The 27085-nt window shown below is 37.1% G+C and overlaps 1 protein-coding gene across 3 annotated transcripts in view; it reads right to left on the bottom strand.

Annotated features, from left to right (window-relative positions):
- PTPRC (protein tyrosine phosphatase receptor type C) overlaps window positions 1–27085 on the bottom strand; it is an 84550-nt gene that overhangs the window by 9296 nt on the left and 48169 nt on the right. For all 3 annotated transcript variants that reach the window (XM_025171343.2, XM_025171344.2, XM_088153443.1), the window contains 19 exons: window positions 24668–24883; window positions 23961–24065; window positions 23226–23372; window positions 20920–21051; window positions 19037–19198; window positions 13192–13391; window positions 12329–12389; window positions 12023–12131; window positions 10197–10231; window positions 8557–8666; window positions 7885–7975; window positions 7685–7761; window positions 7514–7550; window positions 4803–4900; window positions 3981–4106; window positions 3086–3243; window positions 2642–2777; window positions 2145–2294; window positions 1795–1885 (listed from right to left, as the gene is read on the bottom strand). In XM_025171343.2, coding sequence (XP_025027111.1) covers window positions 1795–1885; window positions 2145–2294; window positions 2642–2777; window positions 3086–3243; window positions 3981–4106; window positions 4803–4900; window positions 7514–7550; window positions 7685–7761; window positions 7885–7975; window positions 8557–8666; window positions 10197–10231; window positions 12023–12131; window positions 12329–12389; window positions 13192–13391; window positions 19037–19198; window positions 20920–21051; window positions 23226–23372; window positions 23961–24065; window positions 24668–24883 — 2241 coding nt within the window. The remainder of the gene's footprint in view (window positions 1–1794; window positions 1886–2144; window positions 2295–2641; window positions 2778–3085; window positions 3244–3980; window positions 4107–4802; window positions 4901–7513; window positions 7551–7684; window positions 7762–7884; window positions 7976–8556; window positions 8667–10196; window positions 10232–12022; window positions 12132–12328; window positions 12390–13191; window positions 13392–19036; window positions 19199–20919; window positions 21052–23225; window positions 23373–23960; window positions 24066–24667; window positions 24884–27085) is intronic.

Below are 27085 nucleotides of genomic sequence, written 5' to 3'. Positions count from 1 at the left end.
CTCTTCTGATTCTCTTTCTCTCTTTTGCCTTCTACAACAGTCAATCAGCATTACTTGACCACTAAAGTGGCTCAGTCTTATTGGGTTATTTTGGAGAATTCCCACCTTCATTGGATGCAAAAGGAGCAGCTCACCTGGTGTCAAAAAAGGGCCACCATAGCTATTTAGTGTCTGTGCTATGCGCTTTGAGTTGGTTCCTGCTGGGTTTCCAAGTGAAGTTTAGAGTGCTAGTGTCACCGTATAAAATCCTAACTGGCTTTGCCCCATGAGACCTTTAGGACTGCTTTGTCCATTGCGTGCCCATCAACAAAATCTGATTATAGTGTTTTGTTACTGGGAGAGTAATCATGTTTTTTTGTTGCAGCCCCTATGTTATGGAACAGCTTTAGGGGGATGATAGGTGCATGTCATCTATAATATTGTAATCTATTGTTACAGTATTGTACTGTTGCACTGGTTTTAGTATTGTTTTAGTCCTTGCAGTCTAAGGTGGGATATAAATGACTTAGGCACACCCACACACATACAGGATTCCCTCCTCCTCCAAACTTTGGAGTTTCTCCAACCTGTTGATCTCTCTCTTTTTTCAAGGAGTAGCAACTTTTTTGCTATATAAATAGCATTCACAGTCTGAATATTGGAAATACGGGGGCTGATGTAATTACATGTTAATTTGTTCCACTTAACTTTCTGCTACTTTAATCTTCCCTTCTCCAATGCCATTCCTCCTTAGACAAGACGCTTCCTCTGCCTGGGTCTCCTTCCACAATATCTACACCAGGAGTTGGCAAAGCCAATCTTCGTGATTACAGCTACCATAAGTCTGAGCTATCCTGGCCATTGCTCAATACAGGAGCTGTGATTTGAACATGTGAAGATTCTCGTCTACTCTGAATCTATTAACTGTCATTTTCTTTCCCTTTTTCCCTCAGCCCTTTGCTTCTCTTTTGTCTTTGCTCCACTGGTGACAAGGAGTAACAAATTAATCACATCACCTCTCCTTTTCAATTTATGAGCAAACTCTTTGTAATTGACACCTTTTAATTTTTTTCCCTACCTTCTAAAATGCTAGCTGTATGGCTGATGATACTGTATGAATACATACTATATATGTATACACACACACACACATGCAAAACAGGGGTACAGAAATAAAAGGCTCAGTCAAGCCACTGTTTCCTTTTAAGCTTGCCAAACTAGATATAGTTGTATGTGACTGTATCTCTGTAACAGTCACAGATCTTTCCTTACCTAATCTAGATAAGGACTGCAATACAAGGGAAGGAAATTTAATTGTTTCTAAAATACTGTGGCCATGAAGATCAGGCACTCTTTCTCAACCAAAGCCATTTCACAGGGTTGTTACTCTGGGGAAAAATAGGAGGAGGAAATGCTTTGTACAACATTGTGAGTCTTGTATGAAAGATAGAATATAAAATTAATAAATAAAGGTGATTGGGGAAACTTGGATTTGTAAAATTGCAAAGCAACTAAATATGCATTCATTCATCATATATTTCTTGGCCCCAAGAAAATTAATTGTATTGCTTAGGTGAGTAAGGCAAAAACAAATATTTTGCAAAGGCCTTTGCTTTTGGAAATTACTTGGACAAATGTAAGACTTCGAGACAGGAGCAGAAGATGCAGAAAGAATGTTTACGATACAATTTGTTATAAAAGTTCTACGTGAATTGCTTGAAAATATAATATATATTTTTTTACATTTTCCATGAATCATTTAAAACAGTGAGACACAGAATATACTGTTTGCAGATTTCCCCCTCCAATACTCACATGGAATTACTGTGGAACTCCGGTTTTTCGTTTTGTTTTCCTCTCTCCTGCCAGCTTTCTGATTCTGCCAGTTCTTGTATAAAGGCAGCCGCTAAAAAAACAGATGTACCAAATAAAAGTTATTCTTAAGCAGAAAAGCTAAACTGTATCTCACCATTTTGCTATGTTTACATAATTTTAAATGGAAATCAACTCCCTGTCTTGCCAATTTTACTCTGTAGGGGAACTTAAAGTGAGAGGAAAGCACCTGGCAATAACGAGGAGTATTAACACTCCCATAACTGTTTAAAATTAAATTGTGTAGTTTCGCAACCGTTTGCTGTATTGCCAGAGAGAGAAACGCTATTTACCTGGAATTCAGCTTCCAGAAGAGATGGATCACTGGGAGAATCTCTTTTCTTTAGCTGATTGAGATGGCTGTGCAGTTCTGAAACACAGACCTCTGTTTCGCCAAACTGGACATATTCAACCAAAGCATGATGGATCAAGATGTACTGTGCCTAATAGGATTATCCAAGGATTGCAGATTTTGTAGATGATAGAAATGCAAAGTTGCAGTAAAAAAGAAATTGATAATTGAATAAATCCAGTGTTACATGAAGTAAAATATTCTACCTGAAATAATATTCTTTAAAAGCCCCATGGCATATTTGTTAAGTGGAGCTTATATGAACTCTCTTTTTAAAGAGTTCAGTGGGGACAAATCCCTTTGAATTCTGTGGTTGTTATTGCAAAACTATACAGAGCTGTGGGCATGTCAAGTAAAATACCACAATATAACAAAGGTGAGGATCATTCCATACATTACAGAGAGGCAATGTTAATTAATCAAGCTCTGAAAACATACCTCCACTTGAACCATAAGGCATCGCTGACGTCGTAATTTTGCAACATAGCCATATACATCAACTCGTCCTTCAGCCTCTAATCCCTCCAGCATTGCATCAATCCCAATATAGGTTCCAGTGCGTCCTACACCAGCACTGTCATGATCATAGTCATAAGTAAAGAAAGAAGAAAATTCAACAAGCATCATTCAAGTTGCTGCTGTTAATATTGACATATTATGGGAAACAGGCTGATTTTTGCTTTTAAATCTATTTAACTGAACTCACAGAGAGTTTGATGTTTGATAAACATATTCCTCCAGTTACATATAATGTAATATTCCTTTTATTGATTAAAAATTGTGTGCTCTTATCACCATGGTATTGAGTTCTATCAGTCTCATCCAACTGCATGGGTAGACGAAGATCAATTAAGTATCGATTGTAAGCAAAACTTATTTCACCTGCAATGGACTACTATTGGGCCACTAAAGAAGTTGCTTAAATTATTGACTCGGCGGCGCAGCTTAAGCAGCAGATGGGGATCATCAGGTACTCCATGATCTGGCCAGCTTGTAAACTGAATGTGGGTCACATCTCTTCCTGCTGCCTTGTCTCTTCTCTGGGGAAAAAAACAAAAAGGGAACATATCAACATGAGTTGCTACCATTCTAATGTCAGATAAACATTAAAAAGTCCATGTAGGAACCATTGATTAGTCTGTCATTGCCCAGAGGGGAACAAAATTATGGAATGCCATCAACACTTGTTCATCCTAACAACTTTTGTGAAGGCTCCTTCAGGATAATCCAGTGTTAATCACTCAAACAAAATCTACTTAGTAGAGGAATAGGTATGGGATAATGGTTAAAAAATTGAGATGCAAATCAAGAAACCACTGGTTCACATCTCATCTTAATTATGAATCCCCTAAATGATTCTAGCCATTTGGGTATTATAACTATCATCTGGATATTACATGAAATGTCTCATAGAAGAATGTCCACTACTGTCAGACTCAGATAGATCAGATGAGAAAATCAACTCCACAAGAAAACTAAAACATTTTATTGACATAGACTATAATAGCAGAATCTTGTGCTCCTCTTTCTTATACTTCAGAAAATCAGGAAGGCATTTGTAGAGTCACGTGTATAATGAGATGGGCGGCATATATCAATTTGAAAAATAAATAATTAAATAAATAAACATTGCCTGAGTTGCTTCCAAATATTATCTTGTTTCCCAGTACTTAAAGAATGTTTCAGCTAATGGCCTTGCATATTTCTGTCAAGGTCATCTCCCTTACTTTCTATAATTATTGAGCAAACTGTTACAAGTCTTGGTATTCTTACTTACATGGTTGATATGCAGCTTCCGAATGATGTAATCTGGACAAACTTTGCATTCATTTATCTTTACTATAATGTCCCCATAAGATGCAATCTCCTCCTCCATTGATGGCCAGTACTTGGCACATTTGATCTACAGAAATACAAAGAAGCTCAACCATTTTAGCAGAATGGAACAGACACTTTATTGCTGCTCATTAAACTGATCAACTGAATAGATTTTCAGTTTGTTCAAAGCATAGAGCAGAATTGTCTTTGTTATTGGGTATACCACCCTAAAGACAGCTTGTTACATTATGAGCTAGGGCAAAATATGTTTTGATGTGCACATGCTACATCTCAAACCTGGCTAAAGCCAGGTGAAAACACGAAAGTAGCTGTGGGCTTTTATTCCTTCCAGGTAGCATGAGTAAAAATGCAGGTCTCTCCAGGAAAAAAAAAAAAAAAATGGCAGCAGTTCAAAACTAGTTTAACATTACTATAGGTAAGAACTAGTTCACCCTTGTTTCTCCCACTCCAGTTGTACAAATGTTTTGTAACAAACTTTCCACTGAAACAGATTAAAATGCTTAAAATAAAATCAGTAAAACAAAAGGCAGACTGCAAAACCTCAAGGCCTCAGAGGCCTTTGTGTATCATTTCAGGTAGCTTATAGCAAAGACGTTTTCTGTAGAAGAATGACTAAATGAATCAGCTAAGCAAATTAGATCAACTTTCACTTTCAAGTAGCCATAGCAATATGGTGGCACACTAGGATAATGGATGGTTTAAAAGTGATTTTTCCAAGTAAGGAAAGTAATAAATAACACAATGGATCTGTTCCTCTCACCTTGTTGCCTTCCTCACAGCGAGTCACCATGACAACAATGGTTGCCTTTTGTTCCCAGATCATTCTCCAGAAATCATCTGTTGTCTCCTCCTTGGGACCTGGCAGAAATATTACCTTGATCACTTGAAACATTTTGAGGTGATGATTAGGGAAGGGCTAATTTGTCAGTTGTAATATCAGAGTTTTCCTTTTTCCAGCCTTAAATTGATTGCATCTCATTCCTTCACCGGTTTGTAATTGTTTTTACCTCAGCATTTGCAAAAGCAAGAGTCTTTTTCTGTGCTTAGCAGAATAGTACCTTCCCCAGAGGAAACTAGCATGGTGAATACATACATAAGTATATATGAAAACCTGCACAAGTATTCATATTTTCCTATATTGTATGCATTTTGTAAGAAAGGGTCCTTAATTCATGCATTTTTGTACATTTTAATAATAATCATGCTGCCTGATTCTCAATTATATTTTTCCCTAATATATACTTGCTTTGGAAGGGATTTTCCTTAACATACGTGCACATTTATTTAATTTTATTTACAGGACTCATAGGCCACTCCAATCAGTTGGTATTTGTAATACACTGTATGTGTAGTGCATTAGCACTAGGAGATTGGAAAATAAATGATCCTAAAAAATAAACAATATATTCTATATTCTGTTGCTCTTGTTATAAAGTAAAATCCAGAAAAGTGCAGATAATCAGCCCACAGTTGTGTTGCATTTCACATATAGATCTGGCAACTCTTCTCCCATGGCACAGAATTCTCCTGGATAGCCCCCCCCCCTGCCCCCACCCTGCAATTCCAGCTTCTGCAGAATACTTTATAGAATTGGGAGAAAGGCTTCAAGTGAGAAATAGTCCACCATCTCTCATCAGGTAGAAATTCTGGCTGAAACTCTTGTTCAAATGGGAGAATATCCAAAGAGCTATATTAAGCCCTAAAATTCCCTCTGACATTATAGAATAGGATTTCAGTTATTATGAGATTCTCATGATATTACATGCAATAAACCACCACTTTTCAGAATATGCTGTTGAAGTTGATGAAATGGGGAAAATCAATAACGACTTTAAGAAAAGTTCAAAAGAACAAGGAGCTAAGAATGAAGCACATGAGAATTGATTGCAAGCTTTGGTTGTTGGCCTGCCATGAAGCTCTGGATCAGACCCAAGATGAAGCAAACAAGGGGGAAAAATCAGCTGCTTACTTTTTATCTGAAACACAAATGATATTTGGCAAATCTGCAACAAAAGTCTTTCAGGATCTGCTTTAAATAGATTGTACTGAAATGACTGAAACAGCTTTTCATGTGCCTTCTAGATACAGGTCCCCAAAATCTCCTGATCCTGCTACTAAATTTCCTTGTAGATTTGATAATGGTGAAATACTCTGCATGGACTGCTGCAAACAAGTGATTAAGCATTTCCTGAAGGATATTTGTGTACTAGACTCTGGAATTTGGCTTAATAAAGTTTGTTGACTCTCAGCCTTTGAACTAATTTTGTATCAATTGAGAGGCAAGATTGAAGAATACAATTTCATTTGGTCTAATTTCAATTCAATGTTTTCAATTCAATTCAATTCAATTCAACCTTTGAATTAATGTAAAATTAAAATGAAATTGCTGTCATTAACCATCATATAATATCAAATTAAGAGCTTTAAATTGTACTATAATTTTGAAATTCAAAAGGTTTGGTATTTTCATTATTTTTCCCCTTTCCTTTTTCCTTTATTTGTTATTTGTTATTCTTTTCTATTTGTTTTATATTATTGTCAATCAATTCCATTTATTTTGATCAAATATATTTATTTTGATTAAAGATCAGAAATGAAAAAGATAAAATGACATTTATTATCAACAATTACTTAGAGACCCATATCTCAATAAAACCCAAGGTAAACCTGATATTTGTTACAAATATTGACAGCTTCTATGTATAACTTTGTAACATTACATGTAACAAAAGAATTTGTTTTACTTTTAAAAAATGTTTCCGTTTTTTAAATTCTGTTTAGGTTTTCTCTTTTTAAACATATAGTTTATTATATTATTGTTACATAGTCTACATATATACATAGAGAGTCATTTGGAGCTGGGTAGTGCCTAAATTGAATAAATTAAATTAAAGTAAATTAAATTAAAATTAAATATTTGTTATTAATTGCTATTAAATTGAATATCTTTTAAGATTTTTTAAAAAATTAAACAGAAAGTGAATTTCAGGTTTCTTTCTTGTTTTTTATGTTTTTAACTGTTTTTATTGTTTTCTGGATTTTGTAAGCTGCCATGGGTCTGTTGGAGCGAGCGGCCATAATGAAATAAATAAATAAATCAGTCCTTAGTGATGGTTATCATGAACCAGCGAAAGGTAAATCTATGGAACTCAAAAGTTTATCATTTCACCTGGAAGCGGTTTTCATTTTATAAGTTGCAATTTGCCCAGGACAGAAAAGGAACAAAGTGAAGAAGATATAATTGCATGTTCTTATGCACATAAGGAATGCATTGCTGTCTAGGATAGAAGGAGTAATGGATGGCCCAGGAGTGATGTAGAATGGGAAGGAAAACTTCACAGCTACTGGGACATACCAAATTGTTTGGTGGTGTGAAGGGGGCCACCAATAGCCACCACAGAACATAGAGGTAGCTATGACTCTATTAATTTGTTTCTACATGCAAGTCAAAGTCAGAAAGATAATACAAACCTTGTGCAGCAATATATTTTCTCATTTCTTTGAAACCCTATGATAGAAAATCATATATTATTATCGTGCAATAAGGGCTCAGAAAAATTAACATTTGTACAGTCTAAGAGTTAGAAAACTATGAATAATGTTTGATTATGAGTTTGCATGTTGTAAATGAAAGCCACTCACATCGATATGGCTCGCATTTATGTAGTCATGTCCTGCCTCCCCAAGGCTTGAGGAAAGCTCCACACGATTATAATCATCTTTTCATATGAAAACAAAAATCAAGACAAAGAATGTTAATCAATATTGTCAGTTTGGTATAATTTTTGCAAGTGGGTGGGGGGTTAATAAGTTGAAAACCTCAGTTTGCATGATATACTTACAGGGGAGGATGTCAATGTAGCGGTTTTTGTTCTGGTTATAAGGCTTGCGTGCTTCTTTTATAGAGTATTTACTGAAGACTCTGGGAATGCTCTGCAAAAGACAATATTCATCTGAGCAAAAAGTTTTAGGTAAAAATCGTTATAAATACAGATAGAGATTATGAGCTGTTGAACTCTTGTTTGATTCTTTGTTTTTGGTTGCTATTCTGAATCCAGTTTTCTATTTCCATTTGTTTAGGAGTAAGACCCAAAGTATTCAGTAGCATGTATTTCTAATAAACATATATAGAAATACAAGAACTGAGGCCTAGACCCTATTAAATAAATAAGGTAATCTGAATGGAGACAGACAGACACTTATCTTCAGTTTCCATATACATACCTCAGGTTACTATGAGACTATTATAGCCCTATTCAGACATACCAAATCTCCCCCACATTGAATGGGGTAAATGAACTAAAATGTATGATAATGTCTAATGACCAAAAAGATTGCAAAGCTTTGTAAGTGTGCATCTTAAAATTTCCCAGCATTCTATCTTGATTCCTCTCCTTCAAGTCATTATTTCAAAGAAATGAGCTCTGAGACCCTTAGGGTGGGAACCATCTCCTAAAGAAACCCAACCACTAACACACATAGATCCTCCTTAGGTTTTCCAGTGGGACACTAACCTGAAATTCATCCAGGAACAGCCTTCCTTCATCTGCTATTTTTCTCCTATATGCTTCCCACAATAACTCCGCAGGAATTGGGTCTATGTTCTTCATCTGTCTTTCATCATCTTTAAAAGAGGTAGAAACACTTCCATATATACATATATGCATTGCTTCTGATATGTATAATGAAAAATTAATTCAATACAGGCTTGAGCACATGTCTCACAATTACTGAATGGGTTTGCTGCCTGAACACAATGAGTTAAGCTTTAAAACCTACCACCAAATTGTTCATTTGAATGAATAATACAACAGCATTTAAGTCACTTATGACACGTGCATTTAACCCTTCATGGTGACAGTAGAGCAAGTGAATAAAACAGCCCCTAAAATTAATATGATCATGCAACTGCAATTTATGACAACAGTTTTCCCATCTTCCCTTCTGGAACCTCTTTCAGCACAAACTCATCAGTAGAGGGACTGTTGTAGCTGCCATACAAATCTTGTGCAAATTAAGGGCACCTAGTCACTGTCTGCATCTATCAGGCACAATCATTGCTCTGCAACAAATAAAAACACCAACAGGATGAATCCAACAAGTTCCAGCAGGTTCACACTGCAAGAATATGATGCTGGCTGGGAAATTCTGGGAGTTGAAGTCCACATGTCTTAAAGTTGCCAAGTTTGCAAAATACTGCTTTAAAGGATGCTCAAGTAATCCAATTGGGAAAGAAGAAGCTCTTCTGTCTGTTGCTTTTCAGGCACAGTGACACCCTTATATTCATGCTTATGTGAGTGGGGTATTGAAATCAAAGGTAAGCCCTAATGGCTGAAAAGCATTTTGGGGAGCAAGTTGTGAGTAAAAGGTGGCAAAGTCAGTAACAGTTCAGGACTTCCTTTCTCCATGCCATACTGCTTCACCTTCAGCTTTTGCAGAACTGCATGCAGTTACCTCCCCAAGTACCAAAAAAACATGTAAGTTACAAAATGAGGCCTGTCCAAGAGGTCTGACCAAGCCTAGGCAAGATCAAGGATAGAACAGAAATATCAGAGGAAGCAGTGAGAGAACATCTTGCAGCCAAACCACAAGCTGGAGGACAGTTGTAATTGTTTGACAGCTTTTGCGTATGGTCTTTGTTCAACCTCTGGTATCTCCAAGTGGGGCTGGGGACAACTCTTGGCTGGAAACCTGAAGAATGACTAGCAGTTAATGGAGCACTAGAAGGTACATTGATTTGTCTTGGGATGAAAAGCATCCTAGATTCTTATGCAGAAATGCAGATTGCTGAACATGGTTTTCTAATAAAAAGAAAAAAAGTCAAAGACATGGGGGCATTGGGACCATAGCAAAGGAGAAAGGGTTGAACTCCTCCCCATATTCTGTGGTGGCTGCCCCTTGTCACTGTTATTTTCATGACAATAATGGGTGTGTGTTAATTCCATTGATATAAGCCATGTCTCCACTAATGTAAAAAGAAAAAGATGAAAACAGTGGGCTTAGAGGTTCCCTTTACTACACTTAGTTCAGAAGTAGGCCAGGAAAACTCATCAGGCTAGAGAATTCCATGAGGGAATGGGTTTTATGAACCCCTGGAGAAAACTTTCACAGTACCATTTCAAGGATGCCTGTACTTGCTAAATTAAATATTTACCTCTGGGAACAAGCCTTAGTCCTTCTTCTTCATCTCTGCAAAAACATCAAGAGATATGATTGAATGATATGAACAAAATATTATTATTGTTCAAGATCTTTTCAGTGGAAGTTGACCAGTATATTGGCTTGGTCAAAGCGTAGCCACATTAAGCGTCTTTTCTAGTTCTGCTACTCCACTTTGAAAAAGAGCAAGTCCCCAAACCTCTCCCATTAACCCAATTTTCCCATCACCCTGTCTTCTCCATGCTGATTTCACAGAAACATTGACACAGGAAATAGAGTCTACCCACAAAATGGAATAGAAGCCAAGATGCTGACAGACCAGCTGAAAAAAGATCAGAGCTGGGGGACTGTTCAGGGGAGAAAGGAAAAAGGAGGAATGTGAGTTCATGCCATTTATGGGAGGAATGGAGTAAAAGGACCAAGAAGAAAAGCCAAATGAGAGATAAGGAGTGAGATGTTTCCCTCACTTTTTTAAAGGAGAGATATTGCACAATGAGGAAGAAGATCCTTTTGCCCTAGATGGAGGACTCTGTTCTGAACTTTCTCTGTAATCACCCTTCTCCACCCCACCCAGATTTTGAGCAATTTATTAAACATTGAATTACTTGACAATGGATGGTGAGAAAAGTTACAGTTGGAGTTCATCAGGGGAACTTCCAGAGGGTCTACCCTCCTCTCAATCTTCCACTCTCTTTCCCCTCACCCTTTCCCCTTTTCTCCCTCTCGCTTAATTTAGGAAAATTGATTTGGTAACTGAGGCTGAAATGTATAGTAATTTGCAACAATTTTAAATGTTAAACCTTATAACTGATTATTAAGCTATAAATAGTAAATATGCAACTAATAGCAAATATGCAACTTAAAAAAATCATATCTGATCTAATTCTTAAAATTTACAGCCAACACTGGCAGGGCATGCCACGTATATAAACAGAGAGCAAACCCCACTCCCTTCTAGCACTGAAGATGTTACCTAGCCAGGTAACGAAACATGCAAGAAAACAACCAAGCTCAGAGAACCCCACGGACTCCACACTTCAACCCTGAGCTACACATATTCTCTTCTATTGAAGGTCTGCATATTGCACATACATAATTGATACACAGAAACCTGGATATTTATTGGGGAAAAAGTGGAAAAAACAAACCAAACCAAGGATAGGACAGGAAAATGAAAGGTCATTTCCTGAAAGAAGACTTGTTGGCTGGAACTGAGCCATCCAGTCAGCACCTTTCTAAATGTTCAATCTAAGTACTGGTTCAATATGGTCATTGACCAATGTTTTTTTATAAATCTAAAATTATCAAGTACCAAGGAAAATAAAACCAAACCAAAAGGCAAATAAATAAGTGAAGTGCACAAAAAGTACTTAAGATACTAAAAAGAAAGGAAAATAATATTAAAGAGAAATAAGTTGTTAAATAAAATATAATTACTTGAGTATTAAGAGCTAAATTAAGAACACCAAAATATTAGTATGTTTAAAAAAAAAAACCTTTATAAAGAATAATCCCCCAGAAAATCAGAGTGACAGTGAGCTTCCATAAAATCAAAAGAAATCAATCAATTTGGGGGGGGGGCGGGGAATTTAAGTGTGACTAGTTACAATTTGGAAGGAATTGGTCTCTACCTTGAATGCAACTATCAGTAATTGTAATAATAATGAAAAATTCTTTCTATGATTTTGTGCAACATTTTCTATGATTTTCTAGAATGCAATTACAGTAATAGTAATGGGGCAGACAGAGTGACAAGGTGCAGTCTTCCCATCTTTGTCATACACACTTAGGAGAAGAAAAAAAAGCATTTTACAAATTTACCTTGAGTTCTTTCTGTTAAGGATGTATATTTTATACAGAACAAAAAGTAAAGCCAAAAATGTTACAATAATCAAGAATGCCAAGAATCCAATCACGGCTTTAGCATCATCTGTGAAATGAAATGAAATGAAATGAAATGAAATGAAATGAAATGAAACAAAATGAAATGAAACGAAACGAAACAAAATGAAATGAAATGAAACTAAGGTTTTAGGAAATGTCAAAAATGTTTTATCAACTTGTGTTTTCAGTATACAAATTAAACTGATCAGCAAATTAAAAGAAATTTGTTAAACCTTAACGTACAGTTGGTGGTTATTTCTCTCCATTTTGGGTCTGAAGAATAATGTCCATTGAAAACAATAACCTAATAAGTAGAAGGAATAACAAATGTAGAGATTTGAAATGTGCCAAAGATGAACTATTAAATAAATCTTCCAAAATCTTTTATGAAAACCCTCCCTTATGAGACCTTCATTAAGGAACATAAATGTCTTATGGGATGATATAAGGAACAGCTCAAGAATAGAATATAGAAGAAGGAAAATAAATATTTCACCCAGCCCTCATTTATGGGGAAGGAGATGAAAACTTTAAAACTACAGAACTTTTGGAACAGAGGAGCTGCCAAACTGTTCAGTGGCAGGGATGATGGAAGTTGTTGACTTAATTTGGAGGAAATGGCCTGAGGATGCTTGGCTATTAATTAATTTATTTATTCAATTAGCAATTGGACTGCACTCCAATTCTTAGTTCTGTTTAAAACTGTTGCAGGGTCCCCCTGACCAGATAGGATGTAGTTACTACATCGGACTAAAGGGATAAAAGATGCAACTGGTCCCTGAAACCACTTGAGCTTCTTGTGAAAATGATAGATCTGAATATTGCTAAGTGTAACCCTAATCCTTTAGAGTGAGGGCAACCCACTCCATAGCAGGGTATCCTGAATTTAATCATTAGATTAACCAAGCAGAAACAGTATTTTCATCTTGTCTGCATGTCAGCCCTCATCCAATCCATTAGCCTGCTGAAGGACTGATTCAGAACATCAGCTTAACTGAATTCATTATTTTCTCAAAATCTTGAGCTTAATGATTAATAAGTAGATAGATATATTTAAGGAAAAAAGTTAAATATCTCAGTCTCAAGATTAGAACAATGCAACTTACTGTAAAATTATATGTTTTCAAAAAATGCAGGTTTTTCACATTGAATAGACAGCTGCTTCCATTCATTCCACCACCATCCCACTTCAGCATATATATTTTGCTAGGTCCATTTAATTCCTTTGGTTCCACACAAGTAACTTTTACAGCATTGTTTGCTTCATCAGATAAGTTTACTTGAAGATTATTCACAGCATCTGGTTCTGTTGAAAATTAAAATGGTTTCCATCAAAAGAAAAGAAGCAGTGTTAAGGGTATAGGAATCAGAATACTTCAACAGTTTCAGGTAGTCCTCATTTAGCGACTGCAATTGGTTCTGATGATTTGGTCATTATGCAAAATGACTGTTAAGTGAACATGTGACTGAGAGAGAGGCGCTGCAAAGATCACTGGTTGCTGCCAATAAAGTTCTCTCATACAGTGTCCTGTGCCTGGCCTTTTTTCCTCCCTTTATTTGCCCCCTTGCAGGAAGGAGAGATTGCTTAAACAAGCTATCTCTTCCTGAGCTGCTTTTCTCTGCAGCTTCAGCAGTTCCCTAAAAAGTGACAACTGCAATTAACAAGCTCAGCTCTGTGACCTTAATTAGTTGATTAGAACCCTGGGCTGGCTGGCAGCTGCCGCCTGAAACTGACTGGACCTTAATCAGTTTCACACTGAAGGCTTTTGTTGTCCTAAAGGTGTGGGTTGGTTGGGAAATGAATTTTTTATCACCTATATTACCATTGTATTTGCAAATGGTCAATATCCAAGGCAGTTGCTAAACCAGGACTACCTGTACATAAAATATACTGCCCTGGTACTACCTGTATGAATTACGGATGCTAGATTATTTTCATTAGGATTTAATTTCAAGAAAACGGGCCACTGCTCTCAATAATTTCTCCTCCTTTTCTCTTCTGTAAAAATGCATACTTTTTTATTGCTAGCCATGATATTTATATGCTTGGATATTGGAACTCTGTGGCACAGAATTCCTTCCTTCCTTTTAAAATCTATTTCCACAAGCTATGAGGAAATGATCACAAAGATAATTCATAAGAGGGATTACAATCCACCAAAACTGCATTATATTAATTGTAACCTTCCTAGACTATCTTGGCAGGATCATTTTTAAGAAATTGGAAAAATCACCAAAATAATTTTTCAAAATAAAATCCTGGCTTTGGTTGATTGTCAATTTCCTTCTCATTTTGCTTTCCTGGGTTAACACCAGGGGTGCCCATGGGATGTGGTCCAAAAAGTCAAGATGGCAGCTAGGATGGTACAACTGAAATTCCACCTGTTTTTTTATGTGTGTGTCATGTATCATGCGTGCAACACACATAACCACCAGGTAGAGCTTTGATCACACCATTATGGGCACCATCTTGACTTTTACCATACCCCACAGGCATTCCTGGTCAAAATTATGAGTAACAGAGAACCAAAGCTAGCCATCTTTTTAATTTCTCTACCATCTGGGAGACTGTAGGAAATTAACAGTGTGAAAAAAGGCCTGGTCAGTTCTTTGGCACTGCTTGCAATACTGCCTGTACCACCTAAGAAAAGGGAGATTATCCCAAACATGAGGACTTCTTGCAAACTTCAGCAAAACTGTGGCAGGTATTTAATAGTAACAATACTAACTTGGGGAAAATGGTCTTGGTCTTGTTTCTGTTGCCCTGAAATGTTTGGAGTTTTGCCTGAGAAGGAATGAAAAATTCACCTCAGAATTTCACTTTAGGCAATGTTTGGAGGCAACAGTACGCTTTGGTAGAAAGATGATCAGGATATCGTTGGTAGAAAGACGATCAGGATATCTTTAAGTGTCTTGACTGGTTTTAAACTTTGTTTGCTATCTTGAGTGGAAAGGTGAGGTGTAAAAGAAACAGATGAATGTGTGACACTAGGTTATAATAAAATTATAAAATGTAGCTAATATTATATTTTGCAACTGTATATCTACACTGTGATTAGCAATAAAGCTGAAATTTATGTTATTATTATGGTTGGTCGCACAGGCTGCCAGATGTTTAGACTGGATTTGGCATTTTTGTCCACCTATAGAGTTCTTCCCAACATCTGGGATAGGCAGATGCTGTTGTTTAACAATATTAAAAGTATCACCGCAGGATGTAAGCTGTTCTGAGTAAAGCTGCCCTTTGCAATTGACTGATGGTGATTTTGTCAATGCCAATGGTGTTCAAGTGGTACTCCAGATGTTTTGGAATTGCATTCAAGACTCCCATTACTATTGGTACTCTTTTTGCTTTCTTTTGCCACAGTTGTTCTACTTCTATTTGCAGGTCTTTGTATCTTGTGATTTTCTCCAGTTCTTTCTCCAGTTCTTTCTGATGTCTCCAGGTATTGCAATGTCCACTGTTCAGACTTTTTTTGTCTTTCTTATCAACAATTGTTAAGTCTGGGCTTTGTGTGGCAGGTGCTTATCTGTTTGAATTCTAAAATCCCAGAGCACTTTAGCTTCTTCATTTTCTATTACTTTGTCTGTTTTGTGGTCCCACCAGTTCTTGCTTGCAGGCAAATGATATTTCTTGCAAATATTCCAATGCACCACTGTTACTACTTTGTCATGCCATTGTTTGTAGTCAGTCTGTGTGATCTTCTTGCAGCAACTGACTAGGTGGTCCACCATTTCTTCAGCTTCTTTGCAGAGGCAGCATTTGCTGTCTGTTGCTGTCTTCTCGATTCTGGCTTTGTATGCATTTGTTCTTAAGGCTTGGTCTTGTGCAGCCAGAATTAGCCCTCTGCCTCTTTCTTCAACTTTCCTGCTCTTAGCCATTGCCAGGTCTTCTTGTTATCTGCTTTGCCTGTTCGTTTGTGTTTGTGTTTGTGTGTGTGTGTACAGACCATGCAATACTTTGCCTTGCCATGTCTCTTTTCTGTTCTTCATTTGGTCTTTCTTATTTGGTCTCTTTGGTATGCAGTAAGCCTTCATGGTGTACTAGCTTCGGTGCATCTTCTTCACTGTCCTTCAGATATTCTTCCAGTGCCCTTTTTTCTTCTTCAACTGTCTGCTGTATTTGCAACTTTCCATGCCCACCTATGCTCCTTGTAAGTAGAGTCTGTCAGCATTGCTGAGTCAATAAAGGACATGATTCATTGTCATTATTTTTCTGGTCTTCCTACCCTTTTAGTTCAGTTTGAATCCAGTCCACTATCCCAGCTGTGTGTCTAATGACTGGAATTGCCCAGGTGTTAATTGCCTTGATGGTATTTCCATCACTGAGTTTGGACTTTAAGATCTTCTTCACTCTTCTGATGTATTCACTATTAACCTTCTTCTTGACTTCAGTGTGCTTGATGTTGTCAGCCTGAAGGAGGCCCAGGTATTTGTAGTGATCTTCTTCATCCAGGTTCTTGATGTTATTTCCATTGGGCATCTTGATTCCTTCAGTTTTCACTATTTTTCCCCTGTTGATGGTCAGGGTGGCATATCTGTCCAGTCCAAACTCCACTGCAATATCTTAGTGGTATATTTGGACAGTGTTGAGGAGTGATTCTATTTCAGATAGTGTTTTTCCATACAGCTTCAGATCGTCTATGTAAAGCAGGTGGGATAACCTGGCAGATGTTTTTGATGTTTGATAGCCATGGCCTGACTTATTCACTATTGTTGACAGAGGAATCAACGCAATGACAAACAGTAGTGGTAATAGTGGGTCTTCTTGAAAGATTCTTCTCTTGATGTTTACCTCTCCCAGTCTATCACCATTGACCAGCAACTGTCTCTTCCATTGTGCCATTGATCTTTGCACAAAGCTTTTGATGTTTCTACTACCTTCGGTTATTTCTAGGCACTTGATTATTCAATCATGAGGCAGGGAATCGAATGCCTTCCTGTAATCAGTCAAAGCTACATTCAAGTTGGTCTTCCTTCCCTTCCAGTTTTCCAAAATAATTTTGTCAATTAGGAGATGATTTTTTGTCCCTCTGCTGTTTGGGTGGTTTCCTTTCTGCTCAGATGGAAAGAGCTTGTTTTCAGCTAGATGCTGTTGACTGCATCAGCTACCACACTAGTTAGCAATTAGAAAATTGTTGGCAAGCAGGTAATTGGCCTGTAGTTGCCTGGTGCTGCCTCTTTTGCTGGATCTTTCATTATTAGATAGGCTTTGCAGACTCCTTGGGGTTCTCTGAGCTTGGTTGTTTTCTTGCAAACATTTTGTTGCCCGGCTAGGTAACATCTTCAGTGTTAGATGGAATGGGGTTTGCTCTCTGTATATATATTGTGGCATGCCCTGCCAGTGTGGGTGTGGGTTTTGTTTTCTTCTATTTTTTCCCTCTGGTAGTTCCTTGATTAAGGTATTGTTTACTGGTTGTATGTCTGCTGGTAATCTTGGTGTTAATCTCTGCTTATCTGGGTGATGATTGCTGGTGAGGAGATGTTCTGGTCTTTTGTTTTCCTTTCTATTGCCTCTTTTGAATACTGTGTAGATGTTGTTTATCTCTATGTGCCTGTTGATGGCTGCCTTGTCTGAATACTAAGCTTCCAAGAATTCCCTTGCATTTTTGAATTTAGCTTGGTCTGAGATGCTGACAGTTTCCCAGTTGAAACTATGGTTACGTCTGTCCATGTGTTGTGAGATTAAGGAGTTTTCATCATGTCTTCTGACTGCTAGTTGGTGTTCATGGATGCTGTTTACTGTAAACGGACTATTACAACCACATGGCATCTCTGTAGCACACAAACCAACTAAAGCCCTCCAAAACATCTTAAGCAAACCAAAAATCCCAGTAGCCCAAGAAGAAAAAACAGAAGTCATCTACAACATACAGTGTAAGGACAGTAACAGCCATTATATAGGATACACAGGCAGAAGACTAGCAGAGTGCATCCATGATCACCAGCTAGCAGTCAGAAGACATGATGAAAACTCCTTAATCTCACAACACATGGACAGACTTAACCATGGTTTCAACTGGGAAACTGTCAGCATCTTAGACCAAGCTAAATCCAAAAATGCAAAGGAATTCCTGGAAGCTTGGTACTCAGACAAGGCAGCCATCAACAGGCACATAGAGATAAACAACATCTACACAGTATTCAAAAGAGACAATAAAAAGGAAAAGAAAAGACCAGAACATCTCCTTACCAGCAATCATCACCCAGATAAGCAGAGATTAACCCCAAGATTATCACCAGACATACGATCGAGCAGTAAACAATACCCTAATCAAGGAACTACCAGAGAGAAAAAATAAAATAAAACAAAACCCCCACCCCCACCCCCACCAACACTGGCAGGGCATGCCACTGTATATAAACATAGAGCAAACCCCATTCCATTCTAGCACTGAAGATGTTACCTAGCCAGGTAATAAAATGTTTGGAAGAAAACAACCAAATTCAGAGAACCCCAAGGACTCCACAGTTCAACCCTGAGCTACAGATATTCTCTTCTACAGGTAGACTTTGCCCGATGTTAATCAATTTTCAATTTCACCTCCTTGCAGTATGCTGTTAAACTGCTTGGCAATGAGTGGGTGCAGACCAGTCAGATGTTTCCACCACAAACCATGCAGTTCATCTTTACCTGGTGCTGACCAATTCTTGATCCTCCTTGTCCTTTTCTCCACCATTTCTGCTGTTATTACAAATTCTTTCATTTCAGCTTCTTTTTTATTCTTATCTACCTCCTTTATCCGAGCTGTATCCTTGTTGTATTTCTTTGGGTTGTCCCATAGCTGCTGCTTCCAGAACTGCACTGTTTCTTGTTTATCAGGTGTTGACTGGTTCATTGCAGTCTATTATTATTATTGCTACTGCTACTGCTACTGCTACTACTACTACTACTACTATTTGAAACTTACAGTTATGACCTTACCCCACTATTAAATATTCACAACTTACTTGTTGGTAGAGTCATAATAATGCGGGTGCAGGCATCCCCCATAAGTGTTCTGGCATTTTTTGTGTTTGTAAATGCCCATACACTCACTGAATAATTTGTGTAGGGTTTTAAACCGGTCATTGTATAGTTCATCTTATTAGAAACTTCTGCTAGAACAGGAACTAGAATGGAAAGAAATGTTAAAAACATAAATATACCCAAATATAAGTAATGTTGATGGAGACACACAAAATCAGAGATAATTATTGGCACTTCATTTTCACAAAAGGAAGCCAATCTCCCATTAAAATCACCAAAATTAAGATGGATGAACATATTAAATTTGGTTTCTTATGTTTTCTTAATCCAGCAAGTTTCATTTGTCAAAGTGAGATCTATTTTTTTTAAAAAAGTTTACACTAAGATTTGTATGCATTTTGATGTATATTTTTTCCAAACATATCCATTTCATTTGCAGTTTTGCATAAGATAAGTTTTGCAATTTTCTTTAACACAATGCATTTATGTACAGCACATTATTTTCACAAATATATGCATTTTTGTAAATACTTTTCTTTAATATACTTTTTAAAATTAGAAAACTGTGAAAGTGTGCATTTTGTTCTACATTAGTAAGAGTTAGGTTTAGGATGAAATATACTTTCAAATCCAAACTAAACAAATTTCTTGCCTTTTCCCCAACATTTTTTTTCAGTTAATTTATCCTCAGTTGATTTTTACCTCAGAACATTTATTTTATTTAACAAGTTTTTTTTTCATATAACAATAAATTAATTATTTAAATTATTTACTTAAACATTAGGGCAATTATTATTGGAGTTAGTGCTGGAATTTGGAAGAAGGAGGTTCCAGTTCCAATAAATTCTACGTCTGTCTATCTGTCTGCCTACCTACCTATCTAGGGAGATTAATTCCCTAACTGGAGATGATGGATGGACAGAGAGATAGATATAGATTTCCTGTTCTTTCCCTCCACTGCCGAACTCCACTGCTGAACTTCCAGCCAGAACACTGACTTTTCCTTTATTTCTATATTGGTCTATATGACAGAACTTTACCTGAAACTAAAAACAATCTCTCTCTATTATCTCAGTCCAGTCCTGTTCAAATTTTGTCCTTTTTTCCAAGAAAAAACAGGAAGTCAATAAGATCTAAGGGAAAACAGTGGTGTTTGTGAACAAACCTGGTTTCATGTGGCCTAAGGCAAAATTGGCCAGAGATGTTTTGCCATAAAGGACATGTTGACATCCCTATCTGTTCTATTGAACAATAGATATCAATATGAGCTGGAGTGGCAGTTGACTTTTATATTGGCACTGATGCAGTGCACAGGTGCCAAGATATCTGAGCTGTAGTACTGGTTGTGTGGCATCCACTGCCCTCTCCTCCAGGAGAAAGGGAATAATCTGAGGTCCAGAAGGAATGGCTGAGTAGTAGCCATTGTCCTCCCTCCCCCCCCCCTCCCAATTTCTGCCACTTCTATCTACTGAATGAAAGAGGTACGATGCCTTCAAGCTACGTTGGGATCATACGGGAAGGAGAACTCTTCAGTATGAAGGAGTCAATACAGAATCAAACTATTTTCAGTGTTAGTGGTAGAGATGAGAAAACTACTCTGCAAATACCTGTGAAATTAACTATGTTACTCACCTCCAGTAGAGAAAACTGATTGCTGAAAGAAGGAGCAAATGAGAGCAGCTACTTGCCAAGGTTATGAAAATGGTCCATCCAGAAAATTTTAAAAACAATTTTTAAAAATCCTGAAAAGTGCTTTCAAACAATTATAAATACATACCAGTAGTACATACCAATATATACATACACATATACATATACATATACATACATACACATACATACATACACATGCATACATACATACCATCAGGATTCTTATCTATTTTGACTTTATAACCATCAATAGGGCCTTGTGCTTGATGTTGTGGTGCCTCCCAAGTAACTGTTACATTTGTTGTAGTTGGTTTGACTAAACAGTTTTCAGGTTGGTCTGGTCCTGACACAAAAATTAACAGAAACCACTTTTATCAAGTAATCATAAAGTAATGATCTCTGGGACACGTCAACAATAAGTAAAATATGAGCAAAACAAACCATGACTATGTTTTACAGAAGAAAAATACAACCACTGTCCAGTAGTAGATAGCTTCACAAGCAACATGGTATATTTCCAGAAAATGCCAGGAATTTCAGGTATCAAAAAAGGTTATCTACTCCAAGCAGAGTCAGAATACAAGACTAGGAAGCCCTGTGTAGGGTTAGTGAATGACTATCCACCTAGACCAGTGTTGTCCAAACTTGGCCACTTTAAGATGAGTAGACTTCAACTCCCAGAATTCCCCAGCCAGCCATGCTGGCTGGGGAATTCTGGGAGTTGAAGTCCACTCATCTTAAAGTGGCCAAGTTTGGACAACACTGACCTAGACCATCCATTTCAACGCCAGTTTGCTTGTACTTCCACTTGCCCTAGTCTCCAGAGGTGATATTTATTCCTTAGGTTCAGGATAAGATGGGGGGTGATAATAGCTGTCATTGAGAGTTGGGCGGCATAAAAATATAATAAATTATTATTATTATTATTATTATTATTATTATTATTATTATTATTATTATTATTTCTTGGAAAGCATATGGGGCTTTTTCTTTTCCCCCCAAGATACTGTATCTCTTTAGAAATCACATATTGGTCTTCAGAGTCTCCTGCCAGTTGGGCCCATGAGCAATGAATCACAAACTTTCATTATTTCTAGTCAGTTACATTTTCTGTTGGTGATCATAGGAGCTGTATAACATTCCAAATGACTTCTGATGGAATGAGATAAAAGGTCAACATATCATGGGCTAAATCTGGCACAGGGAAATAAATATGAGCAACTAGCCCTGCCACCTTGCACTGTGGTCTGTGTGCAGAGGGAGAGTATTTATAGCAACAACAACAACAACAGAATCTCCATGTTACTGAAGAATTTGGAAAATCAAAATACAGAGGACCTACATTCTCTAAGTAACATCTAATCTTCTTGTTAATCAGGGTAACAACTCCATCAAATTCAGCTTGACTCTTTATGATGCTATGGACATAATCATGTAACTGTCTTGGCAGCAGTTAATGGCAGTGATTTCCCATTGCCTTTTTCCAGGATTTTCCCAGTCTAGTCTAGAGCCCTGAGATTCTTGGTGCTTTCAAGATCAGCCAATCATATTTATACTGTTGCTCCCAGACCAAAAGAATGTATTTATTTATTATAATGTTATTCCAAAAGGAATAAAAACCTAGTGAGGTCCTAAGTATTATAAATCATTTTTTAGATGACCACGGACAGAAATGCTTCAAAAGCTTTGGGCCAAACTAGAGGTAACATTAAACGTATCTTTGCACTTCATATGCATGCTTTCTTTGGTCCTGAAAAAAAGTAACTTCTCTGAAGCGGTTATTTAGACTGGGAGGAAATCACACACTGGTGCCATTCCTATCCTTACATGCAACCTCGTCTTCTGTTAATCCCCTTTAACCCATTATCCTGTGAGGACCTCTCTCAAACAATTTACCTTCAATCGAGCCATCCTACGCTTTAGTCAGAGGATTTTAATTATGGAGTCTTCCAACCTATTTATAAAGCTTCGTTGGTCTGCAATCAGCTGGGCAAAAGTAAAGCATTGCTTTCCCAGATATCTGTGAGTGTGTGGTTGTGTCTCATTCTTAAACCAGTCTACAACATCTGCCCAGCATTCCTTGTATGGAAACAAGGATTCTAAGCACATCCCACCTGAGAATTGTTTTGCAGTTTTCTGAACTCAAGATTTCATGTCCTCAAAATGTAATCCTTGAGCCTGATCCAACAGTTCTGAAAATCACATCTTTTCAGGGCCTGAATCTGTTCACTTATTCTCCCTTAAAATTATTCAGATGTTGGCTAGTAAGGCTAAAATGCAGGCTGGGGAGAATGGCTGCACATGAGAACTCTGCCTCCAGTGTTCCCATGGATCTGGCTGCTTATAGTGAAATTTGCCTGTCTACCATTATAATAACTGGTAGACCTTATCAGTTATTAAGATCTCAATACATCTTTCTTCCTGCTTGGACACATACACTTTCTCTGTAGAAATGTTTGGTTTCGGAGCAAATTCAGTAACTAACAAAGCATAAGAAAATCATGGTGTGATACTCACTTCCATAGTCTGTTGTTATCTTAACTGTATCAACTGGTTTTTCATTAAGAATACTTGAATTGCAACTGTACTTTGTATTGGGTAACACTGTAAATTCCCTGCGTGCCTCATTCGTAAATTTTGTACAGCCAGAAATAGGTTTAATACCTGTAAGGAATTAAAAGAATTTATTATCCTGAAATCTAGGCATCTGGGAGATTCTACATCTTAACAGCCTTGTCAAGTCTGGATATAATTGTCCTCCAGATATGTGAACTTTAAATCCTAGAATTCCCAAGCCAGTATAAGTATTACTGAGAATTCTGCAAATTCAAGTGCATGCATCTCAAGAACATCCAGGGTTGGAAATTTTAATTTGCATGCTGAGATTTAAAAAAAAAAAAGGGAGAAAAAAAAAAGAAAAGAAAATTATGGCACAGATATATTTCTAAGCACAACAACCCACCAAAAGGCTGTATTTCTCTTAATAAATAATACCACTAAAGGTAGTCCTCGTTTAGCAAGCACAATTGGGACCAGCAACTCAGTTGTTAGGTGAAGCAGTCACTAAGTGAAACCACAACTGTGCTCATGACCTTACTTCAGCTTTCCTTTGTTTTACAGACCTGCAAAGGTCATAATGCAATGATTGGTCACAAAGTTCCTTTTTCATCACTGTCATATATAAAGTGTTTTTTTAATTCTCTCTCAATTTTAGATCAAATGCCAACCGATTCTTTAAAAAAAAATTCCTACCATTCAAGTAACAGCAATATGAATAATTCAGATTACACTGAGCATCAGTCTTCCAGAATAAAGTCACGCTGGTATCATTGTGTGTTTCATTCAGTTTTTTATTAGCTAAAAGAGAGGGAGAGAGAGAAAAAAAATGAATCCATTTCAGTATTTTCATATTTTAAAGAACGCTGGAAAATTATTTCCTTATTTACATATCATGCATGGGTTACAAAATTGTACACTGGATGAATAATTAACCAAGTTTTCAATAGGCAAGAGAGGAAAAAGAAAGCTAGAAGTGAAACTCTTACAATGAGCAGCATTGTATCTTTCAAGGAAGATAAAAGCCGGTTAAGGTTTCCTTCCCACAGCCTCCAACCATTGGCCTGTGCTGCTTCTTTTCACACCCACTGAAGTCTCACTCCTCTGCTTGGTTCCCACAATCTCTCACAATTACAACCAGGGAGGCACCAAGGAAATTCCCAAGACCCAGGTTGGGTACCACAGCATTAAGGCATGTCTATTCATCAGTCCATCTCATTTAGTTAATTTTGACTGACCAATTTGTACTACGTATTGCTAAGAAGCATATTTGAAGGCTTCAACCCACTCCCAGCCCCAACATGATGTTCTTCTAATAGTTCAGTGCAAGATTTAAAAGAGTTCAGAGAACAAAAGCACTTAAGAACAATAATGCAGATTTTGTTTTAATGAATTATAATTACCATCAACGGGAACATAAATGGGAAAAGTTTTTTTGCAATGTGTAAACTCTGCTTCTATTTCATAGGTTTGACATTCTTTCAGACCAGATATGGTCCTGCTGTTTTTGTCCCAAACACAATCAGTGCAGTTAACACCTAGAACATCTGATGTTCCTGTAAAGTTAAGGACTGCAGTACGACCATCCTTTATAAACTTCTCTGAAAGTAGAATATTATCTACAAGACAAAAGAACAAATAAAAGTTGGATGCAATCATTCTGAAACTATAAGAAAAAAGAATTAAATGCACAGAAGGCCGCAAATGAGATAATTAAATCTATAAGTCATAAGTTAACTATTTTATTCCTGTGGCAATTAAACTACTCAGAGCCAGATGATTCCACTTCTGCTCTATGGCAATGACTCTGCTCTTATAAAGACACAAAACTTTTAGAATTGGTGCAGTCCAAATGTTACTGATTAGATTTATAAAGCCCCCCTCCCCCAAATCGTTCTTCATGGCCCTTGATGTATTCCCTGTTTTACTGGATCTGGACTAGGCTCTCCTATACTGCTTAAGATATTGGCTGAAAGTAAATTATGGAAGCTTGACCCAACTTGTTCTTACAGATAAATATAATTGTTTATAGGAAAAAATATATAGCCAATGATTTTCCCCCCTGCAACCTCTCAATTCAAGCATTAACAATTATGGGTCTGGAGAAAGCTATCTCTGAGACCATACAACATATCCTTGACTTCAACAGGTGCTAGCAGATCTGAAATCTCAAATTATAATTCCAAATGATCTTTTATGGATATTTTCCCTCTCAGATAGAAAAGCATTTACATTAGCTAGTTTTAATGCTCCATCCTCCAGCAAAGTAGAGGAGTAGCTCAACAATATTCTCTGTCTAGACCAGTGTTTCTCAACCTTGGGAACTTTAAGATGTGTGGACTTAAGAACAATAATGGCTGGGGAATTCTGGAAGTTGAAGTCCACACATCTTAAAGTTCCCAAGGTTGAGAAACACTGGTCTAGATCACCTCTGCATACATTCAGATGCAGCCATCAAAATAGCAGTGCCTGCTATATCAGGATTGGTGATCTCCATTACTGTAGCTATTCCTTGCTAGGTGCAGGGTCTGGACTGAGTCCAAGATTATACCATTCTTGTGGTGAATATTTCCGCAAAAACTTCTGAAAAAAAAATCTGGCTTCTACTCTGCTGCAATTGCATTCAGAGGTCAATGGGCTTAAACTCACCCCAGCCTAGATTGGTTGCCTGTCATTTAGGGAACTAAAATGGTAGTCTTTTAATGTCAATTATTTCCTTACTGCTTATCACCATGCTATTTTGCTGTTTGTACTTAGGCATATATCTTATTTGATTGTATGTGTTTTTAATTTATTCTATCTGTTGCGTGTGTATTTTTTTTAGAATCAAATACTATAGGAAATCTTATGCTGTGATTCAGGAATTACTTAAGGTTTGCTTAGATATTTTCTAAACCAGATGGACCTAGATTTAAGGTTTGTCCTCCATCAAAGGAATTACTTCACTCAAATTATAACAATTTCCCTGCCATGCTCATATTTCTGTGGTTAATGTGATAGGAACAAAGATCACAGTTATACAGGTAGTCCTCACTTAACAACCGTTCATTTAGCAACCATTCAAAGTTACAATGGTGCTAAAAAAAAAGTGACTTATGACTGGTGCCCAAAGTTACGACTGTCATCTGGGCGCTTGGCAACCAGTTCATACTTACGACGGTTGCAAAGTCCTGTGGCCACGTGATCGCCATTTGCAACCTTCCCAGCTGGCTTCCGGCAAGCAAAATCAATGGGGAAACCACATGATTCACTTAACAATTGCATGTTTCACTTAAAGACTATGGTGATTCACTTAATGACCGCCGCAAAAAAAGTTGTAAAATTGAGTCTGGTCACGTGATGATTTGCTTAACGACTGCATAGATTAGCGACCTAAATTCCAGTCCCAATTGTGGTAATTAAGTGAGGACTACCTATATATTCATGCATGCATTGACTTCCATGCCAGCCAGTATCTTATATTAACAGGGTTCTGGCTCAGGTGAAAGCCAATGTGAGCCCTCTACTGCAAATCTTCATGCAGAAGGGAAGCTCAGAGTGACTTTGCCAGGTAGGGATTATCCAGAGCTCACCTTTATTTTATAAAATCTGTACCTGTACTCTGCTGTTCTGTTTATATAAGCATTTTTTAAAATTGTTGACTGACAAGAATAAAATATAAAATACATAAGTAAATTATTACAGTCATAACTAAATTTAAATCAGTATCATTGAAATCAGTCAACAGTCAGATGCTTGGAAATAGAGATGGGTTGTTGTTGTTTTTTTTGGTCATTTTCCTAAATATTGAGACAGTGGGAACGAAACACGCCTCCCTGGGG

The sequence above is a fragment of the Python bivittatus genome, unplaced genomic scaffold (assembly GCF_059951505.1).
Source record: "Python bivittatus isolate LINGU-HERP-01145 unplaced genomic scaffold, Pbiv_v1 ctg000700_np1212, whole genome shotgun sequence".
Classification (NCBI taxonomy): domain Eukaryota; kingdom Metazoa; phylum Chordata; class Lepidosauria; order Squamata; family Pythonidae; genus Python; species Python bivittatus.
This window is presented reverse-complemented; position numbering and strand designations above follow the sequence as displayed.